This window comes from Carassius gibelio, chromosome B24 (assembly GCF_023724105.1).
Source record: "Carassius gibelio isolate Cgi1373 ecotype wild population from Czech Republic chromosome B24, carGib1.2-hapl.c, whole genome shotgun sequence".
Lineage (NCBI taxonomy): Eukaryota > Metazoa > Chordata > Actinopteri > Cypriniformes > Cyprinidae > Carassius > Carassius gibelio.
Window position 1 is genome coordinate 11,121,965 of NC_068419.1, and position 26,005 is coordinate 11,147,969.

Sequence of the window (26,005 nt, forward strand, 5' to 3'; positions counted from 1 at the left end):
TTCTGAGGGGGAAAAAATTTACAAAAACAAGTGACTTCATGCCTTAAACAAGAAATAAATATCTGCCAGAGTGGTAAGAAAAATACACACGATCCAAATAGAAAAGAACATTACCTTTCTTACCCAAGTGAAGGATAATTTTCTTGTTTTATATAAAAACTCGACTGAGTTCGATGCATTTTTCAGAAGACAAAAAAAAAAACCCTTACATCATTTTGCTTTTCAAGTAAATGTATATTGATTTAAGTATGTTAAGTAAGCCATAATGGAAATGTTCTCACAACAAAATCTCACAAACATTGAAGTGAAAAGTGCAAATTCAAACACCCAAATCATTTAGGGGAATAATAATAATAAAAAAAGTTTGGTCTACAGTTCCATTCCCATGTTTTCTCCAAGTATCATTATGGTTTTTCAGGATCTCTACAGTAACTTTCCAGACTACTTGCTGATTCATAACTAATGAATGCCGAGCACTGACAAAGCCTCAAGAGATGTCTCCACCTCATTCGTCTGCGGAACAGATGGGCCATTAATGATGAATTGCATCTGGTATACTCACCCAACTCCACATCCTGGTCATCTGTCATGATGAGTATGATGTTGGGTCTGATGTTCCGTCGGTCACCTTGAACCCGCCCACGCAGGCCTTGACCACGTGTGGTGAAACCAAAGCAGACCAGTGGGGCGGCCAGGACCATCATCCAGGCCAGGCTCACCAGCTGCATCATGGGACCGTTGGAACACGAATCAGAAGGCTGGAATCCTCACAACGTAATCTGTTTAGAAAAGAGCAAAGAGATGTTAATGCTTCGGGTTCCTATAAAGGTCAAAACTAATGTTACTATAGTTAACAGAAATTGGAGAGACTAAAAAGAACCACTTTTCCTTCCTTTGCAAAACAAATGAGAACTCCAGAACCTTGTCCACGACTTATAATAAATCATTTGCATCTGTTTTTAAGCTCAGTGTCATCTATTTTCACATCCATCCACAAGAACAGCAACAGACCATAGAAAATATCAAACCTTGCACTGAAAATAAACATAAAAAACCCTTTTAAAGGAATCAACACATGCTTTAAAATTCCAACATATTTCCAGGATGTCCTCCTACTAAAATAAACATACAAAAAGATACTTCAGCTTAAAATTTTTGCATAAAATTGCAATTTAATGAACATAAAAGCACTCCATAATCCTACCTGTAAAGTTCTTCGCTTAGTAGTGTCACGTGTGGCGTCATACACCCAATATCTTTACTTCAGTCCTGCACTCATATTTGCAGACACTTTCTTGAAGTCAGAAAGGCCTGAGTGTCTCTCTCCGTGTGTGCAGACAAGCCAGCTCTTTCTCTCTAATCAGTCACACTCCTTCTGTACCACTGAAGACTTGCTATTGGCTATTAAGAGCTGCACCGTCCCACACCCAGCCAATCACATTTTATGGCCAGGTTGTCATTCAAAAGGCCCAAAGCTTGTGACCCCTAGCGGACACCCGGTGGGAATTACGAAGCCAGTGAAGGCAGTACGGGGGAGAGGGTTCCGCTACATTAACCCTTGTACTGCGGTCGCTAGTCGCAGGTTTACACACTAACCCCTTTACAAGGCATGGCATTCGCTCTACACAAGCTTTATTTAATCTTTATTCCATAGAAATGATTCATTTCATAAAAATGAAGCTTTCTTGTAGTTGTTGTACTAATGCATAAGGTAAAGTCCTTATTCACATTTTATTTTTCCTGACATGAATGCATAAAAGGGGGTTTGATTGATATACCTGTCCATTTTTTTCACAAGTTTATTGTATAAACCTTATGGCGGACCATATTGCTTGTGGCCTCATACTGATCTTTGTCTCCGATCAATGAGCTGTTAAACAGTAAGGCCATTTATGCACCTGAGCCTCATTGCATGCCATTCATTTGGCCTGATTTTGTTTGGTAGTGTAAATGACCCGAACTCAATAGTCATTTCATACTTGTGACAAGAAATGAATGAGTAAATTAGAGTCAGCACTGGTTTTACAGTATCAACTCCAGGCCAATGTGTCCACATATTCAAACTAACAATACTCCGTTTGACAGATGGAAAATCCCTTGAGAATTAGTGACGTAAATCTAAATCATATTATGAGAAAGCAAGGATGTAACCATGTTTTGGACATTGGTGGGGACTAAACCAAATGGGTGTTGTCACAAATGTAACAGAAATTAAATAACCTAAAGGAGTCAAGAAGAAAAAAAAAACAGAGAAATAACTGCAATTCATTGCAAACTTTCTGCAGAAAGTGATTTTATATGAAAATATGCAATCAATTCTTAAAAACTCTTTTTCATGCTGAAAATGGTTTTGTTAATGTTTCTTTTCTCACCGCATTCAGTTATGAATTACTTCACATGAATCGTGCAAAAGATCAAAGTTATTTTTAACTGAAAATTTAATTTGACAATCAAAAGTTAGACAATTTGCATAACTGAATATTATCGTAGGTGGCTGAACATGAACATTGAGAAACTCAAGTGGCTTGACATTTACTTGCACTCATAACATTAACGAATATTTTTCTTGCTGTTATCTATCAATCTCCAAAAATTTGTATAAAGTTACTCCATTTGACTTGAGTGCTAAATTATTCATCTTTTGAAGCCATATGATGTAACTTACAAGTACTTCTACATTGCTTTCATAGTGCTTTTTTTGTTGCTTGACAGATGTGATCGCTATAAAATTTTTATGTAAGGACTGATACCAGTGAGAAAAAAATAACGTGATATGGATTTGGAACATTAGGATGAGTAAATAATGTAAATGTTCATTTTTAGTGGGTGGACCACGTGACGTCCTGTTGAATGGAAAACCATGTGCTTGCCCTCCTCCATCATTGTGCAGATGAGGCTGCCTGTCAAATGGGGCTCTAAGTGCTTTTTTGGACAGCGTGGATTTCAGACAGGCAGCATGAGGGATAGTTGGTCCAGTCACCCTGACAGCACTGTGCAAACACTGGCGCTGTTTAGACAAACCCCTGGTGCTGGGGATGGCAGGGTCCAGTCAGACCAGAATGTGCATGCGCACACACAGTATGACTTGCAGATCTCAACCTCTTAAGGCCCAGAAAATATATAGAGAAGTCCATCAGACGTTCATTCATACGTATGCTTCCTTTCCATAATCTGTTTAATGTCTACATGGTGGAATTTAGATTGACATTTCTGCATCAGTATTCAATTTAAAGTGCTAAATGTGTCCCTTTCACTGCCATTCTCATGTGAAACCACCAATTGAATTATTGTATGATGTGCCTCCAGCAATTTGAAACTAACATTAATAACGGCAGCCAAAAAAAAGTCCACATATAAAATAGAGCCAATACCGTGCTATTTAGCTCAATCATGTGTTCCTCAAGCAACCCTGAATTAAACTGTCTCTGCCCTCAAAGATGACACATTCACCCTCATTCTAGCACTGTAATTTTAGAAAACAGTCAACCCAAAATAGCTCTTCTATTTTCTTCCCTAGAGGGATGAAGGGTCGTGAATTATAATTTAGTTTTAATTACCCTCATTACTGTGAAAATGTGTTCCAGTTGGTGGCACTGGCAAGAACATACACCACTACTTTTCTCGGATGCGCGAGTTCTCCACTGACCTACGAGAAACAGACCTGCTATCCTCCATTTCCAGGAATAATGGGAAACAAAGCTTCCACACGTCCGTGACTCTCGACCACTGAATCAGCACTGGGCTGGTATGCAAAAATGATGTGATGTTTGTGTCTGAAGCCTTCAGCGGAAAACCTGGCGACTTCCTCTGGCTTAGTCGAACTGTTATTTGGATAACGGGCTTGTAATGTGGAGAACAAAAAGTACTTCCAATCCACTCCCTTTAAACATTATGTAACTATTTAAAAGTTGGTTTATATTGAAGTACAGTGAGATATAGTGCCCAGATCACTAAATTGAACTGAAGTTATACTCCTCAGAATGAACAAGAGGATACTTTTGCTAGACGATGTCGTTTTGAAAAATTAAGGATGCTAATTCTTGATAATATTAGGTAATAATTTTTACTTCTATTCTGGATAATAATACTAAAACTACTACTAATAGTAATAATAAATAAAAATGAAAAAGCAACAAAAAACTAAACAAAAAAACAAGATTGATAAAACAAAATGAAACATTTGAAAGAACAGTAGACGGAAACACACTGTCCGATAAAATCCTTAAAATAAGTCAAATAAAATGCATTTATAAACAAATTTATAAGAATTTTATAACACAAACCATAAAAGATTATTTTAAGTTGTGGTTCAGGGTCTGCACACATCTGCTGAGCGCCATGCCTTAGTAGACCCACATTGCTGAAGAACACAAGAAAGCTTTCTTCTGGGCAACAGACAAGCACCAGAGCAAGCATCGTCCCAGCCCTTATTGTTTTTAGGGATTAGAGGAAATGACCCAGTAAATTAGCCTCTACTGTACTAATCAGGGCTAAGATGGGGGAATAATATTTGGGACTTATTAAGAAAAAAAGGTCTCGGAGGTTCAAAGGACCAAAACAAAAAGACTACTATTGGACTTTTCAATCCTTACACACAGCTGCCAAAAAATAGCCCCATATGAAAGAGGCGCAATTTTCAGATTAATGGATGACAGGACCAGGGTCCTTCAATGTGATCCAAAATCATGATTTCACTATGCTTTCAGCCCCCTTCCATGCATACTGAAGCATCCAGCCCCCCCACCCCACCCTTTCTAACCACAAAGCGGTGTTTTCTAGCATGTAGTGCTATCAGAGACGGCGGCTCAGAGGTTCTTGGCAAGCAAAAAAGCCACCACTGCTGCCTGTGGTGAAGGCCCAGACCACATACTTTCATGCGCCCTGAACCCCCTTTGACCCACGTGGTAATGTGGGGTGGTTAACCCAAACCTCAAGCACCTGGACTCTCAAAAGACTTTCGGAAACGAGTGCCGCCGAATTCACAGGCTTCATAGGTAAGGATAGATGAGATCCTGAGGAAGAGGCGGCACGATTAAGATCAGAATGTCATGACCCGGCACATTCTTTCCAACCGAGCTGGGTTTTTATAACATCTAGACTGCATCACGAATAGTCTGGTTTCTGTCAATCCTTCGTCCAGCAAGGCCGCTTTCGTAACATGTGCGATCAGCTTCTAAAAATCACTGAAAACCCTGATCTCTGTCAGCTTGAAATAATTCATTTTAAACCAGAGCACCATGCAAGAACTCGCCCTTCACCATGGCAAAGTTGTTTGTGCATATTCATTGCAAACGAGAGTCCCTCGTGAGCAAAGAACAAGCATAAATCAAACCAGATGGCACTGCTAAACAGTGAGTCAGCCATTCATAAATGCAAGGTTTCCATAGACAAAGACTGTCTCGAGGGCTAATCCCCCTTTCCATTCCCTCACTATAGAGACATTGCTCACTCCGAGTTCTTCACAGAATGTGCCTGTACAGAAGCCAAGTCACTGGAGAACAATCAGCAGGAAGAACACTTCACTGTTTATTGGTTGTGACAGTTGCATTTTAATTATCAAAGAGTCCAAGGCAAGATTTGTTTTCTTTAACGATGCTGTTAAAGTGATTTTTAGGGGAAGAAGCTCAGAATATCCCATTACCTGACAGAAATCACTGAACAAGGTGTTCTGACATCACACCTGTCTCAGAAGCTTGTCAATTATTTTGTGCATTTGCAAAGAATCATTTACAGTAACTTTATAGGGATTGTTCATGCAGAATATGTGCCTTATATACTTATAAACAGCCAATATGTTAATTATAGGCATGATAACAAGCAACTTAATAGTGAGAACTGGTCCTTATACTAAAGTGTTACTTTTATGGGCTCTAACGTTCTAAATGCAAAGTGTAAAGCGCACTGCGCAAGCGCACTCAGGGCGTATCCAAATCCACTTTTGCTATTTTAACAACGGAAAAACAGTTGGCGCGCACGGTCTAAATGGGTTGGCCCTATTCTCTTAATGAGTAATGGGTATTTTTTATACCAATCAGAGTCTCATCTTCCATTCCCTTTAAGAGCCAGTTGCAATAGCAATGCGCCAGCAATGCGCCTGAACACAGCTCTCTTTTAGACCAGCACGCCCATGGGCGCAAAAATGAGTGCAAAGCATTTGCTAGTTAAACGACGTGGCGCTGGACAGGAAAATGCGAACGCCGCTCGACTGAAACTAGCAAACACACTTGCGCTGTGCCTTGCGTCGTATTGCGCCGGGTGTATGATAGGGCCCTATAACTTTCTTCGTTAACTCTTTACTTCATGCCTTTATGTATAATGCATTATAAAGGGTATTGAAGGGTATAATGCATTATAATTATTTATAATGTGTGTTGTAATGCATAATGCATAGTGTAACAATGAATTGATGTTATAATGTATTAACTGTAGTTACAAATATTCATGAGAATGTACAATGCATTATAAAGTGCATTGTGATTTTAAAACTACTTTTATAATGCATTATACATAAAGTACATAAACTGTTTCCCTTTTCTTCATTTGAAGAGGGGAAAAAAGACATTTTATATATAAAATAGTCTATGGGATTTAAAACAACATGAATTTCATTGGAGGACAAAAACGTCTATTAAATAATTATATATATATATATATATATATATATATATATATATATATATATATATATATATATATATATATATATATATATATATATATGTGTGTGTTATATTCTTTTTTTCCACAAAGAAAGATGATTTTGGAATTAAATGAGATTGAGTAGATGATAATATAATTTTTTTGGTGTTCTTCTCAGACAGTTCCTCTCACTTGGGTGATCTTCTGGAAAGTTTTACATCGCAAAAGACAGTCTGTTGGAATTGCATGGAGACTTCACATAGATGACAGAGGCTGCACAGGCTGTTTGCATATTTCTGTACGCTGATTATTCCCATCGGTGGAGAAATGATTACTTAGCCACAGAATTCTGAGGTTTGTGTTTTGCAACGTTTCTTTTTTTAAAATCAGCCAGGACTTTGCTGCTCCATCCACAGTGTCAAAGCCTACAAAATCGTGGAGGACTGTGGTCAGGCACACCACATGAGCCTCCACCAACAAGAGGATTCCACCCACATGTGAGCGACGAAGGCCAACAAAACTAGTGTGATGCGACCAATTTTAGAATGTGCACCCAAATGTAACATTGGACCACACTGATTTTCATTGGGGAAAAAAAATACATTGGAGACATAAAAAAAAAAAAGTTCATTTTATACAACAGAAAAAAAGAACATCATACAGGTTTTTGGAATTACAAGAGATAATTTTCGTTTTTAGGTGAACTTCCTTTAGAACCATCAGGAGAATTTTACACTGCAAAGAACAGAGAATGTATAAAAACGCATAGATGAGTTTCTGCAGAGGCTGTTTGCATAATTCTGTATGCTGATTATTCTCATCGGGAGAGAAATGATTACTTAGCCACAGAATTTTTTAATCAGTCAGGACTTTGCTGCTCCATCCACAGTGTCAAACACTACAGTGTCTTGGCAGAATGTGATCAGGCACACCGCATGAGCCTCCATCAACAAGAGCCATCCACCCACATGGGAGTGAGGAAAGCCAACAAAACTAGTGTGATGTGACCAGTTTTAAAGTGGCTACCCAAATGTAACTTCTTTGCTCAATCAACTTCGGGGCACATTGTGTTCTCACTAAATGAACAGACGACTGATTATGTGGTAAGAAAAAGAATGTGGAATCCGACTGAAGTGGCTTCAGCTTGTTCTCACATCACTGGACCATTCGGACTAATCATTACAGAGTGAATGGATACACTGCAGTCACATGAATGACAACCATGCCAACTGACTCACACTCAAACACCTTTTCTAAATGGGGAAACCATGTGCAACTTTGCTACTCTGCCTGATAGCTCACAGAACATAGAAAAAACCTTTTTGGGCTACGGTCACTGAAAGGAGATTCAGCTGATGAAGTTTAGATCATCACAAACCTATCTGTTCTAAGTATGCAAGAGTTTCTAAATCACGGTATGTTGTAAACATGCACAATTAACTACCCATTATCAACCTTTAATCATTTGAATCATAAATAAAAAGGATTTATAAAGCAGACAAAAATAAAATAAATAAATAATTACAATCATTGTATGTACAAATATAAACTTTCATAAATAAAAAATTATAAATTAATTGAAAACTTTAATATCTAACACTAATATTTGTTAATCACATTCAGATGGTTCTCTGAAGTTCCAAAGAACCTAAAATATAAATAATGAATTTGCAAATCTGAATTAAATCACAAACAGAGACTAAATAAGTTCCATGACAAAAGCCAGAGCTTTGCCCTGGTAGTCACGCTGCCCCATTGGGGGAAGTCTTTCAAAAATCCAAAAAAGTTCTTCCAAATGCAAGGCTGTGTACTTGAAACATCCCATTGATGTTCCCGAGTAGTTTTTCTCTTTGGCACTTACCATGTTTGTGTGTTTATCTAGAGACTTGACTTGTGCTGAAGGAACAGAAGCTTTTCTATCTGCTGGAACAGCTGAGCAAACCGCCAAAATCAAATCAAATCAGGAGAGGCAGCAGTTGTCAACAGTGTAATACCAGCCAGCATAAAAATGCCACTGTCCAAACAGGAGCGCATGCCATATGGACGCCTGTAGGCCAAAGTTCTTCATCCTGACAGAGTTATCTAGTGGTTTCTGAAGAAATGGACTAAAACGACCAACTTCTAGTGGTTACGTAGTATTTTGTTTAAGCCATTTGAAGATACACATGAACTACTATGAACTATTACTTCATTTGTCTTTTTTCTTAGAGGCTTTTATGAAACACATTTCAACATGCAATGGACTATATTTAGCAGAGAATTGTTAGTGTTTAACCACTGGCATAAAGGCTTTGACAATGTGGTTTCAGAGCAAACAGCAGTGACTTTCATTGAAAACAAGTTTTATGCTAATCTCCAAAGAGACCCAAAAGAGAGTGGGGGCTTAGGGGTCCTGTTACCTGACCGAGCCCATCTCATTCATTATTAATGCATGTAAATGTCATTAAAATAATCTCCCTCCCACAGACTTCAAAGCCTTGCGGGAAACAGGAATTTGGACCAATGAGAGTAGGGCCTACCCAGCACGAAACAAATAAAAACCTGGCAACTAACAAAACTGTCCAGCGACAGCTGGTTAGGACAAAAACACTGATTTAGATGGCAAAAAGAGAAAATGAGGACATTGGTAGACAAAAAAAGATTAATTAATTTGTACTTCTGTGAACTTGTGCAGACAGTCTGAACACTTTGAAAGATTGATGCCATGGCCACTTTAGTTCCCCAGGCTGCCAAGCTGCTTTGCCACGCCAGCTCACATTAACGGCCTCACACACACCCACACCCAGCTGCAGCTGATGGCAGTCGACCGTGTCGTTGCTCAAGAACCCCATCTACTGGGCCTCACTCGCACCTTAAAGCCCACCCAAAACCCCTCTGTAATCTCCAAACTAAGCTCACATCACCAACACTGTTTTCTGAATGCCAAGGCGGGGGGCTGGAGTAATTTTTATGAATTTTGCATAACCCAATATACTAGCAGCAGAGAGGTCCCCAAAGTCACTTTGCTGGAGAGTGACTGTGGAGCTATAGGTGACCCATACCACGGCATACGTGACTCTTGGTGGGTGCCGCACAGCATCTCAACGACTGTGGGAGAAAAAGAGCGAGCAGGCTTAAACATACAAGGCGCAGAATTCAGAGCTAAGCAAATTCCATTCAGCTCCTCCTCGGCTTGGCTTTGGGAGAGATTAGCTTTCTCTTATGAAGGCCCAACTCATTAGCCACCTGCAAAGTCGGCGCAGCATAACCCAGTCAAGGCTTCAGACCTCCTCGACATTCTCCGGCTGCTTACCCTGCTGTTTAAATGCAAGTACAATCAACTGCGATCGCCAGGTAAAACTGAAATCAGCTCTGACCAAATTTGGCAGTGTCCTAACAGAGATTCTTCCTGGCGTTTTTGCTCAAGTTGAAGCAGCTGAAGCAAGCCACCCTTGCCTCTCTCGGTCAGCTGGGAGGTCTCGCTGGAGAGGTTTTCAGGCCATTTCTTTAAGTATGTGGTTAATGAAAGAAGCAAAAAAGCAGATCTCCAAAGACAGCATAAAGGAGGAGGGGCAATGTCAAACATTTGGCCTTTGATCAACTCGGTATATGACAAATAACAGAGAAACAGACACAGTAAAAGCATTTTATGGGCCTTTGGTGGGAGGCGGAAAAAAAATTAATTACAGCTGCAACCAGCCATACCATAATAAATGTGCTTCTTTGTCTTGAGAAATGCTCTTCTTTCAGTGCCTTTGACATTCAGTTCATATTCTCCACAAAACATACATCCCTACAAGAAAAAAAAAAAAAAAGAAAAAGAAAAAAAAGAGACATTTTATAACTCCAGATTCCAATATTAAACTAGTAAAAGGGTACCTCCCAGAGAATACGTTTCATCTTAATTTTTTATTTTTTAAAGAAATCTTCCTCGCACCAGTGGCAAATACACCAAACACATTAAAATACCACATAAAGAAAATATTCAAATTGCTTCAGTGAGTTTCCACTGACGTAACCGTCCTGAATAAATAAATCAATGTCTTTTCCATTAAATCAGCAGCCAGCTCCCACATGAAGAACATAGGGAGCCAAGCAAATCTGTTTGAGCTGGAGTATCCTTGCCGCTTAAGTGATCCTAATATTATATGTGCCGTTTGCTGACTGAAGACGCGTGGCACCATGACAAGCCTTAAGACATAGATCCTGTGCTTTTAGAGAATAGGGTGCCACCGGGCCACATCTCTGCCAGAAGGGTTCCGTGTCTTGGAGGCCAATTTGTTGTTGACATGGGCACAGATGTATACTGATGAAAAGTCCCATCTGATAATGACTGATGAATATTCCTACTGGAACACTTGTCAAAACAAATTAGCAGTTTCTTTCACATGGTAGATGGCAAATTCAAGGTTTTGTGCACTTAAGTAGTCTAAAAGTGTGAGATTCTAATCCAATTAAATTCAGTCATACTTCCGATGTCATAGAAGGGCACAGGGGAAAAAGAGGAAGAGAAGGTCAGATCAAAACAGAATTAGAACGTGATTCCTGAAGTTAACGAGCCAAACTGAATTGTGTTCAAACAAATATAAATACTTGTTCTACCGGCAAGCACACACGGCAGGCCTCACGACTGGAACATATGGCCGGTCTGAAAGTGGAGAGACTGTGTTACTCCATTTAATGCCAGGATCAAGTTGCAACTCACACTTTTTTTTAAATCAGTTAGACCAAAGTAAGAGATTTGGTTGCTGCACCTCAAATGACAAAGCCACAGAAGTGCACAGAGCTTTACTGTTGTCAGATGTGTTGGAAAGCACATACTCAATGCTGGTGAAACCACCAGCACTGTCCAGTGGATGTTCATTTAAGACTCTATCTCTTATAGCGAAGACTGTGGCAACCTGAAAGCTGAACGTGTACAAGGGGCGCTTAGGAACAGAATTCCAGACTGTTTTTGGGAGGGGTAAGTGGGTGGATGGAGGGCTCTGTCAGCAGGCCCCAGTCAGATCATTTCTGTCCTAGTGTGAAATGGTACACTTCCAGAATGCAGGGCATGTACAGACAGAATCTCTGCAGAAAGACACAGACTATGAGAAAACCCATCCCTGACCTTATCTGTCACTCTCTGCTATAGACACCGATGGGATGTTACTCATAAAAGGAGAAAAGAAATAACCTATTTGTTATCCATCTCTTCAGCCACATGAAAAATGCAACCTGTAATTTGTACTCTGATGCTCCCTTCGCCAGTGCTTGAGGCGTGAATGCGTGTGGCTTTTTACGAAGCGTGCGATCACATCATTTGTAACGTAATTAACTTTGAGTGCACTGGCATTTTTCTGACACCTGTACTTACAGGTCACGCCCATCCACAGACTGTATGATCTTTTCAAAATCACAGGATTCGTTTTCAAAAGAAGTGCAGGCAAATATTCACATGCATTTACGAATTCGCAGCCAGCAGGCCAGACCTAAAATGCAGAGTGCCAGAGAAAAACATGCCATATGTAAATGAGCCTGAGCAGAGCTCTGGAATGAAAATTTATGAGAAAAGTTCAAAATAAGAAAGTTAGTAAGTACCATGATATAATTGCTAAGTCAAAGAAGAAATAAAAAGTTGCATTCAAAAGAAATTTCAAAATAATCACAGATGGGATTCATTTTGAGAATTCAGTAGTCGCAATTACAACAAAGCAGCAGTTTGCGAGAAAGAAATGTTTTGAGGTGGTTGCAATTTTGAGAAGTCAAAATTAAAAATAATCAATTGAAATTATTATGGGTGGAAGTGTCATGTGCAAAATAGAAAATTATAATGTGAGGTTTGCAACTAAAAAACACAATTTTTTTTTGTACATACATATAGTATATATCAATATATATTTAGTGTATATATATATATATATATTTAGTGTTTATATATATATATATATATATATATATATATATATATATATATATATATATATATATATATTTAGTGTATATATATTTAGTGTTTATATATATATATATATATATATATATATATATATATATATATATATATAGTGTTTATATATATATATACAGTATATATAGTATATATATATATATATATATATATATATAGTATATATAGTATATATATATATATATATATATATATATATATATATATATATATATACACACAACTTTTGAAGTAGCAATTAAGAGATTAAGTCAAAAAGGCTTTTATAATTGTCCTGGAACAGTCACAAAATTAAATAGAGACTGGACACTTATTTCTCTGTCAATCAACTAAAAACATCATTTTGTTAAAATTAATTAAAAGAGGAGAAAACCCAATGAAATTTCCCTACCCTTGATCTACATCTAATTTCTTCACTGCCACATTGATCACACCATGGCAACCAAACAGGAAAACCACAGAACCACTTCATTTGGATGGTAAAGCTCTCCACTGGCTTGCATGTTGGGCTCTGGCGAGACAAACCCGAAGCAATGAAAGGTTTATAGGCATTCCACTCAAGAGCAAGCCACAGCAGAGGTCAGGCTCATATCCCCATGGTAAAGATGAGAAAGACATGAAAGCAAATCAAAGTCGTTCAGCAACAGAATATGCTTGAGTCTGGATACGTTGCATGCTTAGAGCTGTCATGTTAGAAAGAGGCCATTATGGAGCCACTCAATTCATTCCTGCAGCAGCTGAAGAAGAAAAAAATTAAACAGGAAGGGTGGGAGGTTACGTTTTTGAAAGCGTTGCATGCTGTCTTTTATTAGGTGAGCTGTCGGCAGAGCTGCATGCCTATGCCTATCCCCCCCCCCCCCCCAGTTGGTTCTCTATTTCTATTCTGAATTAGTGGAGGATAAAAGCATCACCCCCTGGCCACACCAACTTTGTGAGCCTCTTTCACTCCAATGCACGTCCAATCCTGACGGCTGCTTAATTGTATGTGATATTGGCAGGCCCTTATTCTTTCAACCTCAAATAGGATTGCCTGTTCTCTACAACTTTGTACAGTGGAATAGGCATGGATAATGCCATCCATAGGCAGGTAAGAAAATGTGTAAGAATACAAGGGAAGGTTTTGGGGTGATAAAAAAGGGGGTTAGACCCTTTGACCTCCTAGGCAAAAGCTTCCGAGCTCTTTCAACTTCCCCTTACAAAACTGAAAGGCCCTAACTTTCTTTCAGACCTAGTCCATCCCAATCCTCCACAATGACTCTTCCAGAGTCACCCAGTCCTGAGTGTTCAGAAAACCCCTAATAATGTCCTTATTTTGGACAAGTCAAAAACAACTAAACATATGTGCCTCTTCTTCTGTTAACCTGCTATGATGCGAATAAAGAAGATCAATAATGACTGGCTCCATTACCTTACCAATTACCCCAAGGGGTTCAAGTCTAGAACTTAGTAGCCGAGAGCATCTTTAAAAATAAAATAAAAAATGTAAAAAAAATTATATGGAGACACCATTTGGAGCTCCTCAGATTGACCCCAGGATCTCTTTATGAAGTTGACTCAAAATACAATGTCAGTTGCCATAAACCTTTAATTTTTTATTTAATTATTGAATTCGATTGGAGGAAGAGCCTTTATCATCAAGTTCTGACCATAGGAACCAGTGGAAGCCTCAAGTTCTTGAAAGACCCATACAGAACTGTCCAAGTCTTGGGTATCTAGTCAAGCCAAATTGGATTTGCCTACCATGAACCTGATGCAATAGTGTGATGCTCAATAATCACTTGGGGGCACTATTGAGATCTCATTCAAATTGTTTTTCTCACAAGTTCCTAAAGCAGGAAGAATCATCCAAACATCAAGACTGCACTCTATAAAGGGAGATCAGTGATATTCACAGTGAAATCATGAACTATAGACCATAAAGTAGTGCTATGAGCTACAGCATAACAGCTATGATTTCACCCACTCTTCCCTTTTAAATTACAACCTCACTTCCTGCAGGAACACTATTATTAAGCTGAGATAAACAGCTACTACACAGTGTGGCTCAATTTCCTCTCTCACTGCCTATCTAAACAAGACTTTTAATGTCCATGTGGTGGGAATGGCTGTGCAACTTACACAATGGTGCTCCTCAGAGGATCCTGGGACCAGCTGTCACCGTTGACCACCTACACATGGTGCCATTTTTCCACCACTTGACAGAAAGCACTGTACATACAAGGCTGTAAAATGTCCAGCTTGATGGCAACTGTGATTTATTTGACATAACAGCACTGAATATATGCAACTAGTTAAAAGCAAAGAACCATTTTATAAACAGCACAATAGCCATGCGGCGCAGTGGCAGAAGGGTTCCCGCTGCTTTTGATTTGAGTTCATAAGTGAACACGAATGGCAGGGGGTTAAATACTTAACACATGTCCAAAGCCTTAGGGAAACTGAGAAGCCATACAGGATATTAAATCACAGCGTATGAAATGGTCATTGACAATAAGATTGGAATCCAAATTTAAAATCACAAAAATTATTCCCAGAGTTGTTTTTTCAATACAAGACCTACTCTCTCTCTCTCTCTCTCTCTCTCTCTCCCTCTCATTCTCTCTCTCTCTCTCTCTCTCTCTCTCTCTCTCTCTCTCTCTCTCACACACACACACACACACACAGAGCTTAGAGTTCATGCTCTCTCATGGACCCACTCTCACAGTACAGCTGATCCCCGCTCAAACACTCCAAAAGACCGAACAGCTACTGAAACAATATTAGTGTTGGCAGATCCAAATCTTGAACTGTAAATTATTTGCAGCAGCTGCAGCGGCTGTTTAGACTTTGACACAAAACCGCAGCAATCTCTAAAAGATGCGGGGATCAGGATCATGTATCTGTTTACGCAAATATGAAAATTCCAGCATTATTTACTCACGCTTAAGCCATGCCAAACACGTATGTCATTCGTTATATGAAAAAGATGTATAAAATATTTCTCCTTTTGTGTTCCAGAAAAGAAAGTACATAGGAATTACATAGGAAGATCCAAAATGCTGGTCTGTATATCAGACAAAGCTATCAGATGGCTCCAGGCTCGGAATGTAATTCATGAGTTGAATGTACCACTTTTAGAGTGCTGTTTCATAATTTTGGAGCTTGACAACCTGGAGTAGCCAGAAAATTGTACAATATTTCCTTTTGCAATCCATAAAAAGCCGTACGGGTTTAAAACAACATGCAGGTGAGTAATTGGCAACTTTCCTTTTTGAAGGTACCATTCATTTAAAAACAGTGCATGGAAATGAGAAGCAGACTCATATATTTAAAACTAATTGCACCTAGAGCAAGTGATTGATGAAGAGCTTTAACTGACAAGTTTATGACATGGCTCTGTTCACAAAGAATGAACAGGTCATGGGTATTGTCTGCTTTCAAACGTAGACAAGGGTTTGAGTCCATAAACAGACTTCAGTTCAGATCTCCTCCAAGACCTCAGAGCTACAACACCTAATTACATATGGCTCATGTAAAAGAAAGACCTACTGAAAAGCAGTTTTGGCGACTAATGCAACCCATCAAGATTGATTTGCCAAGGTAATTTTTAGCTTCATGTTAAATCAAACCCACTTGTGCGTTAAATTGATTCAACGAAAGGTAATGTCTGCATAAGCTTCATCTCTCAAATGAGTTTTCAAACGCTAATGGCATTAGAGCAACTAATAAGGCATAACTGTACATCCACAGAAATGAAAACACACTGAACGAGAAGAAATTAGCTCCAAATTCAGGACCCTTCATAATCCCGCAGTCGTCACTGGTAATGACTGCCTTCATTGTAAAATCTCAACACTGGTGCTGATGTATTTGTGGCTTTCTCAAATGAATTTCAGCGTGTGAGTGAGTGAGTGATGTTGACACGGCTGATTAATGTGTGTAAATAAACATCATTCACACAACTCTGTCTTTGTGGCATTCCTGGCAACATACTTGTGCCCCCATCACCCTTACAGCTGTACAGTCCCCTCAGCAAACACCTTGTGCCGTGTACATGCCCGGCAGCAAAGTATTAATATTAGACATCTAGTTCTTCATTGGCAGGTCTCCCTTTTTTTGGTTTACTGGAGTTGAGTGAAACTTGTGGCATGACTTCTTTTGAGTCGCCTCTTCGTTTGCATATGTTGCAACCTGGTCCAGGAGATGTTCGTAATGCCACATTTGTTCAGAAAGAAGAGAGTCAGTTTAATGTAAGACATGACTGATGATGTTTGAATGCATTCAATTTTTGTTTGCCGGCAACATGTGCAGGCTCAGATTTAAAAATAATTTGTGAGTTATTATAAAGGCTAGTTAAAGTTTGTAAACTGCAGTAGATCTAGCTTAGAGCAAGCACTTATCAAATTTACGAGAATGTATACCTGGCACAGTTTGAAGGTGATACTTAAAAGTCTGTAGCGAGATATTCACTACAACTTTTCAGCAAGACAGCAATTAAATCAAGGTTTGCATGTTATCTTCATGTAGTCAAAATCCAATTTAGATGGTTCATTAAAACTTGCATAACATGCAAAAGACGTCCGTCCAATCATTCAGAAACCACAATCTCTCTCAAGAAATCTCTCTCACAGAATCCCAAAGCTGACAGCACTTCAGCTTCACACAAGTGTCCCAAAATGATACAGTCCAAAACATTTAATACAGCTAAACTAAAAATCCCAGACCCTCAGAGGAAAAACAAACTAGTTGGAGAGAGGGAGAATCAGAAGTGTTACTACCTGGATGTCAGTCTTGCTCATGGAGTTGGTCTCTCTCGCCGTGGGTTGTTCGCTCTTGAGCTCCTCAAAGTGTTTGTGGGGACCACACTGCTCCTGGAAGACAACCTTCCTCCTCTAATCCGTTCTCCAATGTGATGACACACTAACCCCAACCATCTGTTGTAACACGTCCTCCAGCACTCAGCACAGTGGTGCGTCAAGACAAACTACCCAGTCCAATCAGAGAGGGTCCTGGGTGGCTCTTCCCAGGCTGGAGGCAGGGACAAGGACATAAGGGAAACACTACTCAGTGATGTCTAAAAACTCCAGCCACGGTAACCCGAGATTGAGAGAGAGGGAGGAGAGAGAGGAGAAGAGGAGGGAGGGAGGGGATTGAGAGTACGAATGAGAAAGGGAGGGAGGGCAGCACGTCTCTGAACAGTTATGTTGCCACTTGTAGCTCACAGGAACCCATCATAAGCAGAATTGGGATCCTCAAATCTCACTCATATATATATATATAGTTGTAATAAAGTTTCCTCTAAGGCCAATTACATAAAAAAAAGTGTTCAGTTCAAGAATGTCTTGCATAGACCACAATGCACTGCCGTTTGCACTACACTGTTACATCTGCCCAACTCACACCTCCCCATTATAAATCTTCAGCTGTCTCGGCAAAATTCCTGTCCTTCACAATCTACTGCCTTAAGTTAAGCGAGAAAAGAGATTTTCCAGAGATAAGAGACTGAGCCAGGAACATTAGCGTCATTTCGTTTCATTCATTTTAGCTACTTCCATTTGTTATGCTGTACTAGATTAAATAGTACTTCACTGTAATCTATCTGAAGCTAGACTAAATATTCAGTGATAGCTTATTATCTATTACATTTTAGTTTAGTTAAACATTTGCTTTAGGGACAATTGCAGATAAGAGTGTCTAAGATAAAAAAATAAAATAATATTAATAAATGCATGTGCCAAATTCTTAGACATTTTACAGGTGTTGGTTTTGAAAAATGTTGTTATAAAAAAAAAAGTTCAACAAATGTTGCTCGAAATGTGATGTTACCAAGTAAAAATAATTGCAATTTTTTTATTTGAATTTTTTGATTTTTTAACCTTGCCTAATAAAAATAGATAAAGGTTATCCTTAAAGCATTTTTCTTCATTATACAGGAAACTAACTTATGTAAACATTACTTAAAAAGGGGTAATGTAGTTATTTTTACATATATTTTCAATAAATTAATTCTTAAACGGAAAGTCAGTGTTATGTATGCACAGAAATTTCGGTGTATTTTTGAATAACTTATTGGATAAAAAGAAAAATAAGTCATGCCATTGACCTTTTGGACCCACAGGACTCTAGAAAAACAATTCTTAAACAACTGAATGTTGGTGCACTCTGACAATCAAAAGTCAATCATTTTATCCTCATGTCATCCATCAATCTGCAGCTCAATAAACATGCTAACCCTGGTTTCAGTGCTATCTTAGCAACTAAGTTCATCAGTTGAGGAAATGAAAACAAAGGCTGCTAAGTGACCTATTAGCATTCTTTAAAGCTGCTTTCACACCTGGTAAAAGTTTCAGTTAGGCCAGACCAAACTCAAACACTGATCAATCTTCACTCATGACAAGCCCCTCAAAAGTCCCAAATCAAACAAACATTTGCGAACTCGTCATCACGTACCCTTCTCAGGTAGCCACACAGAAGACTAGCACGTCTTATAGGCCTATCTTTTAATACAATGTTTTTCACCTATCCTATGCTAATGGTGTCGATAAGATCCAGCAGATGAGTTTTAGCATAGCTTAATGTTTACAGTGGAAGGAGCAGGGTGACTGAGGTCTATGACCACTTATATTTGTATTAGTTTTTTACTCATAAAGTGTGTAATCAAAGAGAGTTTGGTTTTTAGTGGGTTTCCTATGCAACCGGTCACAAAGTTCCAGTAAAAGCATTCATCACATCTTAACGCCATTAGCATGCTGTTGTGAGACTCGCTCTGATCCATTTTCCGGCCGGCGCATTCAGCGGAACTTCTGGTTGAAAACAGATACTTCCAGGATCCTCGTTTTCACTGCTGTTTAAATGCTCAGGATATTAGATTAAGAGCAACAAAGACTATTTGCAACAGGGGCACAAGAAACCCCCGGTCTTGGTTCACATGAGGATTGGGAAAAAGAGGAATGGGATGAGGGCTACAGGGGAAGAGCTCAAATTAGATTGACCGAATTCACAAAGTATGACCCACCCCATTACAACTACACACTTAGTACATGCCGCACCTAAAACTCCAAAGCAAGCCCCCAACCCCCACCCCCAGATACTTTGAAAAAGCCTTTGAGGAAAAGAAGAGGCAAAAAACCCTGTTCTCTAGTGGATTCACTGATCACTGACAAGAAATGTCTCTAAACGTAACCCAAGATAAACAAACTCCCAGCTCAGATCTCAAGGGAAATTTGAGTATCTTTCAAAAAATAAGTGACAACATCTTTGAATTTTTAATTTAATTTGTAAGTCATAGTCTTGTGAGCAAACCCATGTTTGTGTCCTCTCCTTCCCCAATGCTTCCTTTGTTCTTTGGCAGTGTCATTCATTCATTCATTCATTCATTCATTCCTTAATAAATTAATAAATAAATACAGGCAGATTCGTTTTATTGGAGTTTATTTAATTGTATTTTTTTTTTTCAGATTAAAATTTAATAAATTTTTTCTTACAAACCCTCTAAAGTTTCATTGGAAACTTCTAGGGGTTTGGAAATGGCATTTGCAAGCACATCAAGGTTTTTGCAAGGGAACTGCAGGAGGTTTGTGTGAGATGGAATAAAATCTAACACAGAAATGCATAAAAAAATTCATATTATAATTAGCCAAAATCTTTGGGTATGAAATCCATAGATTGACACACAATCTTTAAATGGCTATTTTACCCCAACATTTTAATTATTTCATTAATTATTCACCGTTATGTTGTTCCAAACCTGTAAGACCTTTGTTCATCTTTGGAACACAAATTAAGATATATTTGATGGAATCTGAGAGCTTTCTGACCCTGCATAGAAAGCAACAGAACTGACACATTCAAGACCCAGGAAGGTAGTAAAAGATATCATCAAAATAGCTTAATGTCAGATGAACAAAGGAATGACACGAGGGTGAGTAATAAAAGAAAGAATTTAAATTTTTGGGTGAGCTATACCTTTAAGGATCTTTAGGATTTCATGTTTGAGGCCTCTAGAATAGGACACTACGAACTGTCCTTGTGTCAGTTAAGCCTAAAGACCCCGCAGGAGGTCACTTAGGCTGTCCAGAGTAAAACCAAAAAAAAAAAATCCCCCTCCCAACACACAACAGAGGGACACTGAATTATCCCCTCTCCCCTGCAAGGGCCCTCTCGCATCTACAATCCTAAATGAGGCTCACAGGTGCAGCAAGAACCTTGTTTGTGTGTATCAGCTAGAGGGGGTCTTCTTGGTTCATTTATCTCATTCATTATGCTTGGATAAGATTTGGTGTCTTTGAGCCAAGGGGGGCAGAGAGAGAGAGAGAGAGAGAGAGAGAGAGAGTGCGAACAAGCTCTAAACATAAATGACATTCGTGGTGTTGTCTTCCATGGTTTCGAGTGCCAAAAGCACGTGTGCAATGCAGCCGCGCTCTGGATCAAAGACTTTATAGAGTCAGCTGCATGCTCAAGCATGCTCTGATCTCAGCAAATAACCCCACCACTATCCTGAAATACCCACATCTTTATCGCCAACATACATGAAACGGCTAAGCTTAGGTGTCAAAGACAGGACACATCCCAAAAGCAAAAGAGTTTTCACTTAGGATGTACCAAAACTCCACAGCTATTCGAAAACATAACTGATTGCTTTTCATCAAACTAGAACATCACACAGATCAAAAGGTACAGCAGTAAGCTAATTGCGGACTAATTGCACCACTCTGATTTCCCAGACAGCGCTGACCATTGTCAGGCTCGTCAGCACCGTTCTTTGAGATTCGACATCAAAGCCGGTTGCTAGTTAATGCAATTATCACTATACAGACAAGTGTCATATGGCTCTAATCAACCAATAACTATGGGGTGGGACCTCAATTATTGAAACTTAAATCAGAGTAATTTCACCCTGTTATTACAAAGTGTGTTTACACATTGTCAAAATGGCATTAAACCATTATTTGCATATCTGTCTCAATCATTTTGTGCTGAGGGCGGAGAGGGATTCATGCCTCACTGGACTGAATAATTACCAATAACAGACCTGCTAATGTAAGGAAACCATCACATGTTTTAACAGTAGGTCAGCTGCTTAGCTAATACTTTATTTCTTGACAAAACAACCCTGCGTTTCAGATCGGGAAAGCTAACTTCAAGCTAATTGCCCACACATGTCCCAGACTGACCTCTCCATGGATGGTTCCTTTTGCCAGAAAAATTAAGAGCGTTGTCAAGTACTTTCTTGGACCAAAGCATCTATAAATGCCTCCAGATCCCAAGCAATAACCATTTTCAGCTTTAAGCAGAAACAACTGTCGGAAGAGAGTGTTACTTTAGCTGCTAGGCTACATGGCTGCCATGTGCAATCAGGGAATAAGCTCACGGGCTACTTATTGACGAACACTTCAAACGGTGTATTGGTTTCATAGGCCCTCATTGCCCGTCGAGTTTGAAACCAAATATAAAAGTCATTTCCTCTGGAGTCTTTATCAGAACCATCATCTGGATCCGCAATATGGGCCCCTCAGTCATGTTAGGCCAGAAAACTTCTGCATGGTTAAGCACAATCGGATTTCTGAAACATATTACATGTAAAGCAGTTTATACAAGACTTTATATATAAACTCCTATGTCATAATGGAAAATCTGAAAACAAAAATGACCCATCAAGATTATTCTCCTGAAATTAAAAATGATTAATCCCACCTAACATTAAAGTTTTAAATAAACTTTTATATTGCAATAATTTCATATTCAATGTTAAAATTAACGTAGAAACAACAAAGACAGTACTAGGGCTACTATCACTTTAAGAGCTGCCGCTGCTGAACATGACGCTGAGCTACTCATGCTCATAGTTTTAGCCATTATCCATTTACTGTTCAATATTCTCCCTACACTTTTCAGTCAAACATTAGGTTGATTCGCCCTCCAAGCGGTCTTGACAATTCGTCTTGATGAACGACGACAGTGATGTATTGGGTGAAAGCAACAGGCTGTAGCCCAGACTGTCCTGGGGTTTGTAAGCCCCTAGCATGCATAGTGGCACTCAGGAATCCTAAGATCCATTGGTCCCCTCGGGCTCTGTCACTGCTCAGCATCTCAGCTCTTGAGAAACAGTAAAGCACAGTGTGGCATGACAGCATGTGTAAAATATTAGCCGCACATGTAAGAATAAAGTGATACTAATCTTGCATATAAAGCAGATGGGAAGCAGCTGCAGGAGAGACAGAGAAAGATTCTGCCGCATTCTTCCACTGCAGAAAAGGCAAGGGTCATTAGTATGAACCACTATCTCCAATGAAACAGGCTTTGAATCACTGCATTGTCAGAGTGAAGGGTAGAAGACAGAAAGGAATTCCTCCAGAACAAGAAATCTCCCATCCTCCAAGACTCTAGGAATGAGACAATGAGGTCAAATACATAAAAAAAACCTTTTTTCTTTCTATTTGTCATTATAAAATACTATGAACAGTCACAAAGTCAATACTATTGTTATTAAGTTGAAGGGCAAAGATTTAGATACGAAGGAATCTATTAATTTATATTATTGATAGATACAGTAAGATAAACCACATTACATGCCGCTTACAGCCCAAATCCAAAAGAACAATGGAGTCATTATGATTAAGCTCACTTGAAATTAATATGACAGTCTCGATCTGATCCCTTGCGCTGTTTGTGGGGCTCAACTAAAAACCAGAACACAAGAGCAAAAACTGAGCACTTATGACAGATGAACATTTTAAATCATACCCTCAGTGAGGCAATGAGAGAGAAGGGGGAAGATAAACACTTGTGTCTAAATTTCTACAGCTTTACTCATGTTTTTATGTGAAGCCATACAGTAGCAGGTTATCAGGCCTGACAGCAGACTGATGGTTTCAGGACTAGTGGCCCACATTTCCATTATTTTTTTTTATAACTTTCCTCTCCTACAACCTCCCTCCCCAAGAAAAGAACTTTAGCATCTTATGAAAAGCAGGGGTTACAGACCCTCATGCTGATTTTTCTGTCTCAATTCATAGAAACAGAAATATGCTATGCTATACTACAAAAGCACACTCATTTAATAAATACATCTAAAAGAATGAATAACAAAGATAATAAAACTGAAATTAAATTAATGAAATGCATCTACAACTAATAATCTAACCTTAAATCTAAAAGAAAGAAACACTAATCTAAAAGAAAAAGAATATTAAAATGATAAAAAAAAATGAAACTAAAATGATATAATTAAAGGGACACTAAGTAGGAATTACTCCCATCTAGTGGTGAAATTGTATTTTGCATTCAAACTAATTTTGCTCTCCAGCGCCTTGCTTTTTCAAATGCGCATTGCATCTACGGTAGGCGATATGTACCAAAAAGCTTTGACAGGATGTCTTCTAATAGCACTTCGTCGAGTTTTCCTTCAGGTGAACAGGTGTGTTATTTCAAACAAACTGCAACATGACAACTAACAAACGAATGTTACAGTATGAATTACTGACTGTGGAAAACATGAAATATTGTAATTAGTAGTTATGTCTAATTTATTCGTTATATTTTCTGAATTATATGCATTGTTAGATATAAAAAAAATATTATAATATAGACTGTAACACTGACTTACCTGTCGAGAAGAAAACTGGCCACTTCAGCGTCTCTTTTGAAATCTTTATCCAGCATTAGCTCTTTCCACCTAGAAAAAGCTTCCCCGACATTAACTCTTGTTTTCTGTAATCTAGGGTCACGTTTCCTTTTACGTTCTATTTTTGACTGTTTTGGCAACGATGTTTTCCTCTCCTGTGGCGCGGCATATGTATGGTCCATAATAAGAATGCAATCCAGACTTTTAAACTTGCCGGTGCAGTTTCAAGCGCCTCTCACTGCTCTGCACCTGCGTTTCTGGCTCTGACCGAAAACGCGCTGTGGAAACGCGTTGGCTTAGTACTTTTTGTCCCTCTCTGCTATTATAGTTTTGCAAGATGGCGGAACTACATGGAAGCCTCCGTCGACCTACCCGTCCCATGTATATAAAGATAATAAATTCTTCATTTACAAGGATTAGTTTAAACATTGGCATAGGTATTTGTACACCATTGAGGGCATATTTATGAATAAAAATATTGATTTTAGATAATAAAATACCTGAAAAGTTACTTATTGTCCCTTTAAAACTAGAAACAAATAATCTAACATTAAATTTAAAAGAAAGAAAAAAAATCTAAAAGGAAAGGACAATAGAAAAAGATAGAAAAAGAGAAAAACATTTAAAAGAATAAATAAACAAATAAATACACACGTTTATTTATTTGCCATTTATTTATAAATGCAAACGTGTTCTTTGACTACACATTTTGCTTTGGACAAAAGCCAAATCATATATTTATAACGTAAATACTTTTATTCCTGAATAAACATATAAATCTTCATGACCATCATCCCATCGCTAGACACACAGGTGGAGGAAAAGGTCAGAGCAGAGGTCACCAATGGTAAACGGATAATATATTCTCATCCAAGACATATAGACATATAGTGTTGATTCACATGAACAAAAGTTTTAGTTTTTTTTTTTTTAAATAAGCATTTGTGCCAGTTCTGCTGGGCAAAAATTTATGAATAGAAATGTAATGTTAATAGTGAATGAGACTCAAAGAGGGCCACATCCTCACCATCATACCTTCTGGGTCACTGGAGAAATTCATTTGAACTTTTACTTGCCCTACACAGAAACTACACTGAACTTATCGGTAAGTTTCCAAAACTGTATCAAATCTGGATATTTCTGTCTTAAGGGATCACTAGATCCAGCTTCTTCCTCTAGGTTTTTCTCATCCCAGGCAAATAATGCTCCGCATCAGGAAGCATGGTTTAATCCTCTCAGGCCCAGAGGTGAAAAGCAGGAACAAGACAGAAAAGGCAAATCCTCATGTGAGGAGGCCCTGTCCACACTTTAACATCCTGAAATGGCTGGTTGAGTATAATCCCTAAAAGCATGCCGTGAGCAGGTCATTGACAGAGAGAAGCAATGTCTTGTGTGTGTGAGGTGGATAGTTATCTTGATAACGCTCACCTAACCCCCCCCCCCCCCCCCCCCCCCCGCCCCCGCCTTAACCTTAGAGGTTGCTTAGGGCAGTGATAAGGAGAAGATTTGAAAAGGGCGGTTAAATAGATCAACGAGGTCAAAACAGCTAAAGAACATAAGGACAATTCAGGGCAGTTCAGGACTAAAGTTGAGATAAAACTTGTGATGACAACCCAAAATTAGGCAATGAAATGATAATTTAAATTTTAAATTGAAATCTATATTTACTTAAATAGTTTAAATAACTACAATAAAAATATTTAATATAGAATTTAAAAATATATAGAATACAAAATTTAAATATTTAATTGAAAAATGAATACATAGTTAATAAACAAGTAAATAAAAAAAAACAAATATTATGCAATATATAAAAAAATATTATCTAAAAGCTA

At 38.5% G+C, this 26,005-nt stretch overlaps 1 protein-coding gene across 9 annotated transcripts in view; it reads right to left on the reverse strand.

Annotated features, from left to right (window-relative positions):
- Positions 1-26,005, reverse strand: part of sulf1 (sulfatase 1) — a 96,454-nt gene that overhangs the window by 24,452 nt on the left and 45,997 nt on the right. For 6 of the 9 annotated variants that reach the window (XM_052596319.1, XM_052596315.1, XM_052596314.1 and 3 more), the window contains exons 1-2: positions 17,326-17,639; positions 563-779 (exon numbers count right to left, since the gene is read on the reverse strand). In XM_052596319.1, coding sequence (XP_052452279.1) covers positions 563-731 — 169 coding nt within the window. In that variant the 5' untranslated portion in view covers positions 732-779; positions 17,326-17,639. Of the gene's footprint in view, positions 1-562; positions 780-17,325; positions 17,646-26,005 lie in introns of those variants that run through there. The other 3 variants (XM_052596316.1, XM_052596313.1, XM_052596318.1) reach the window with 2 other exon arrangements.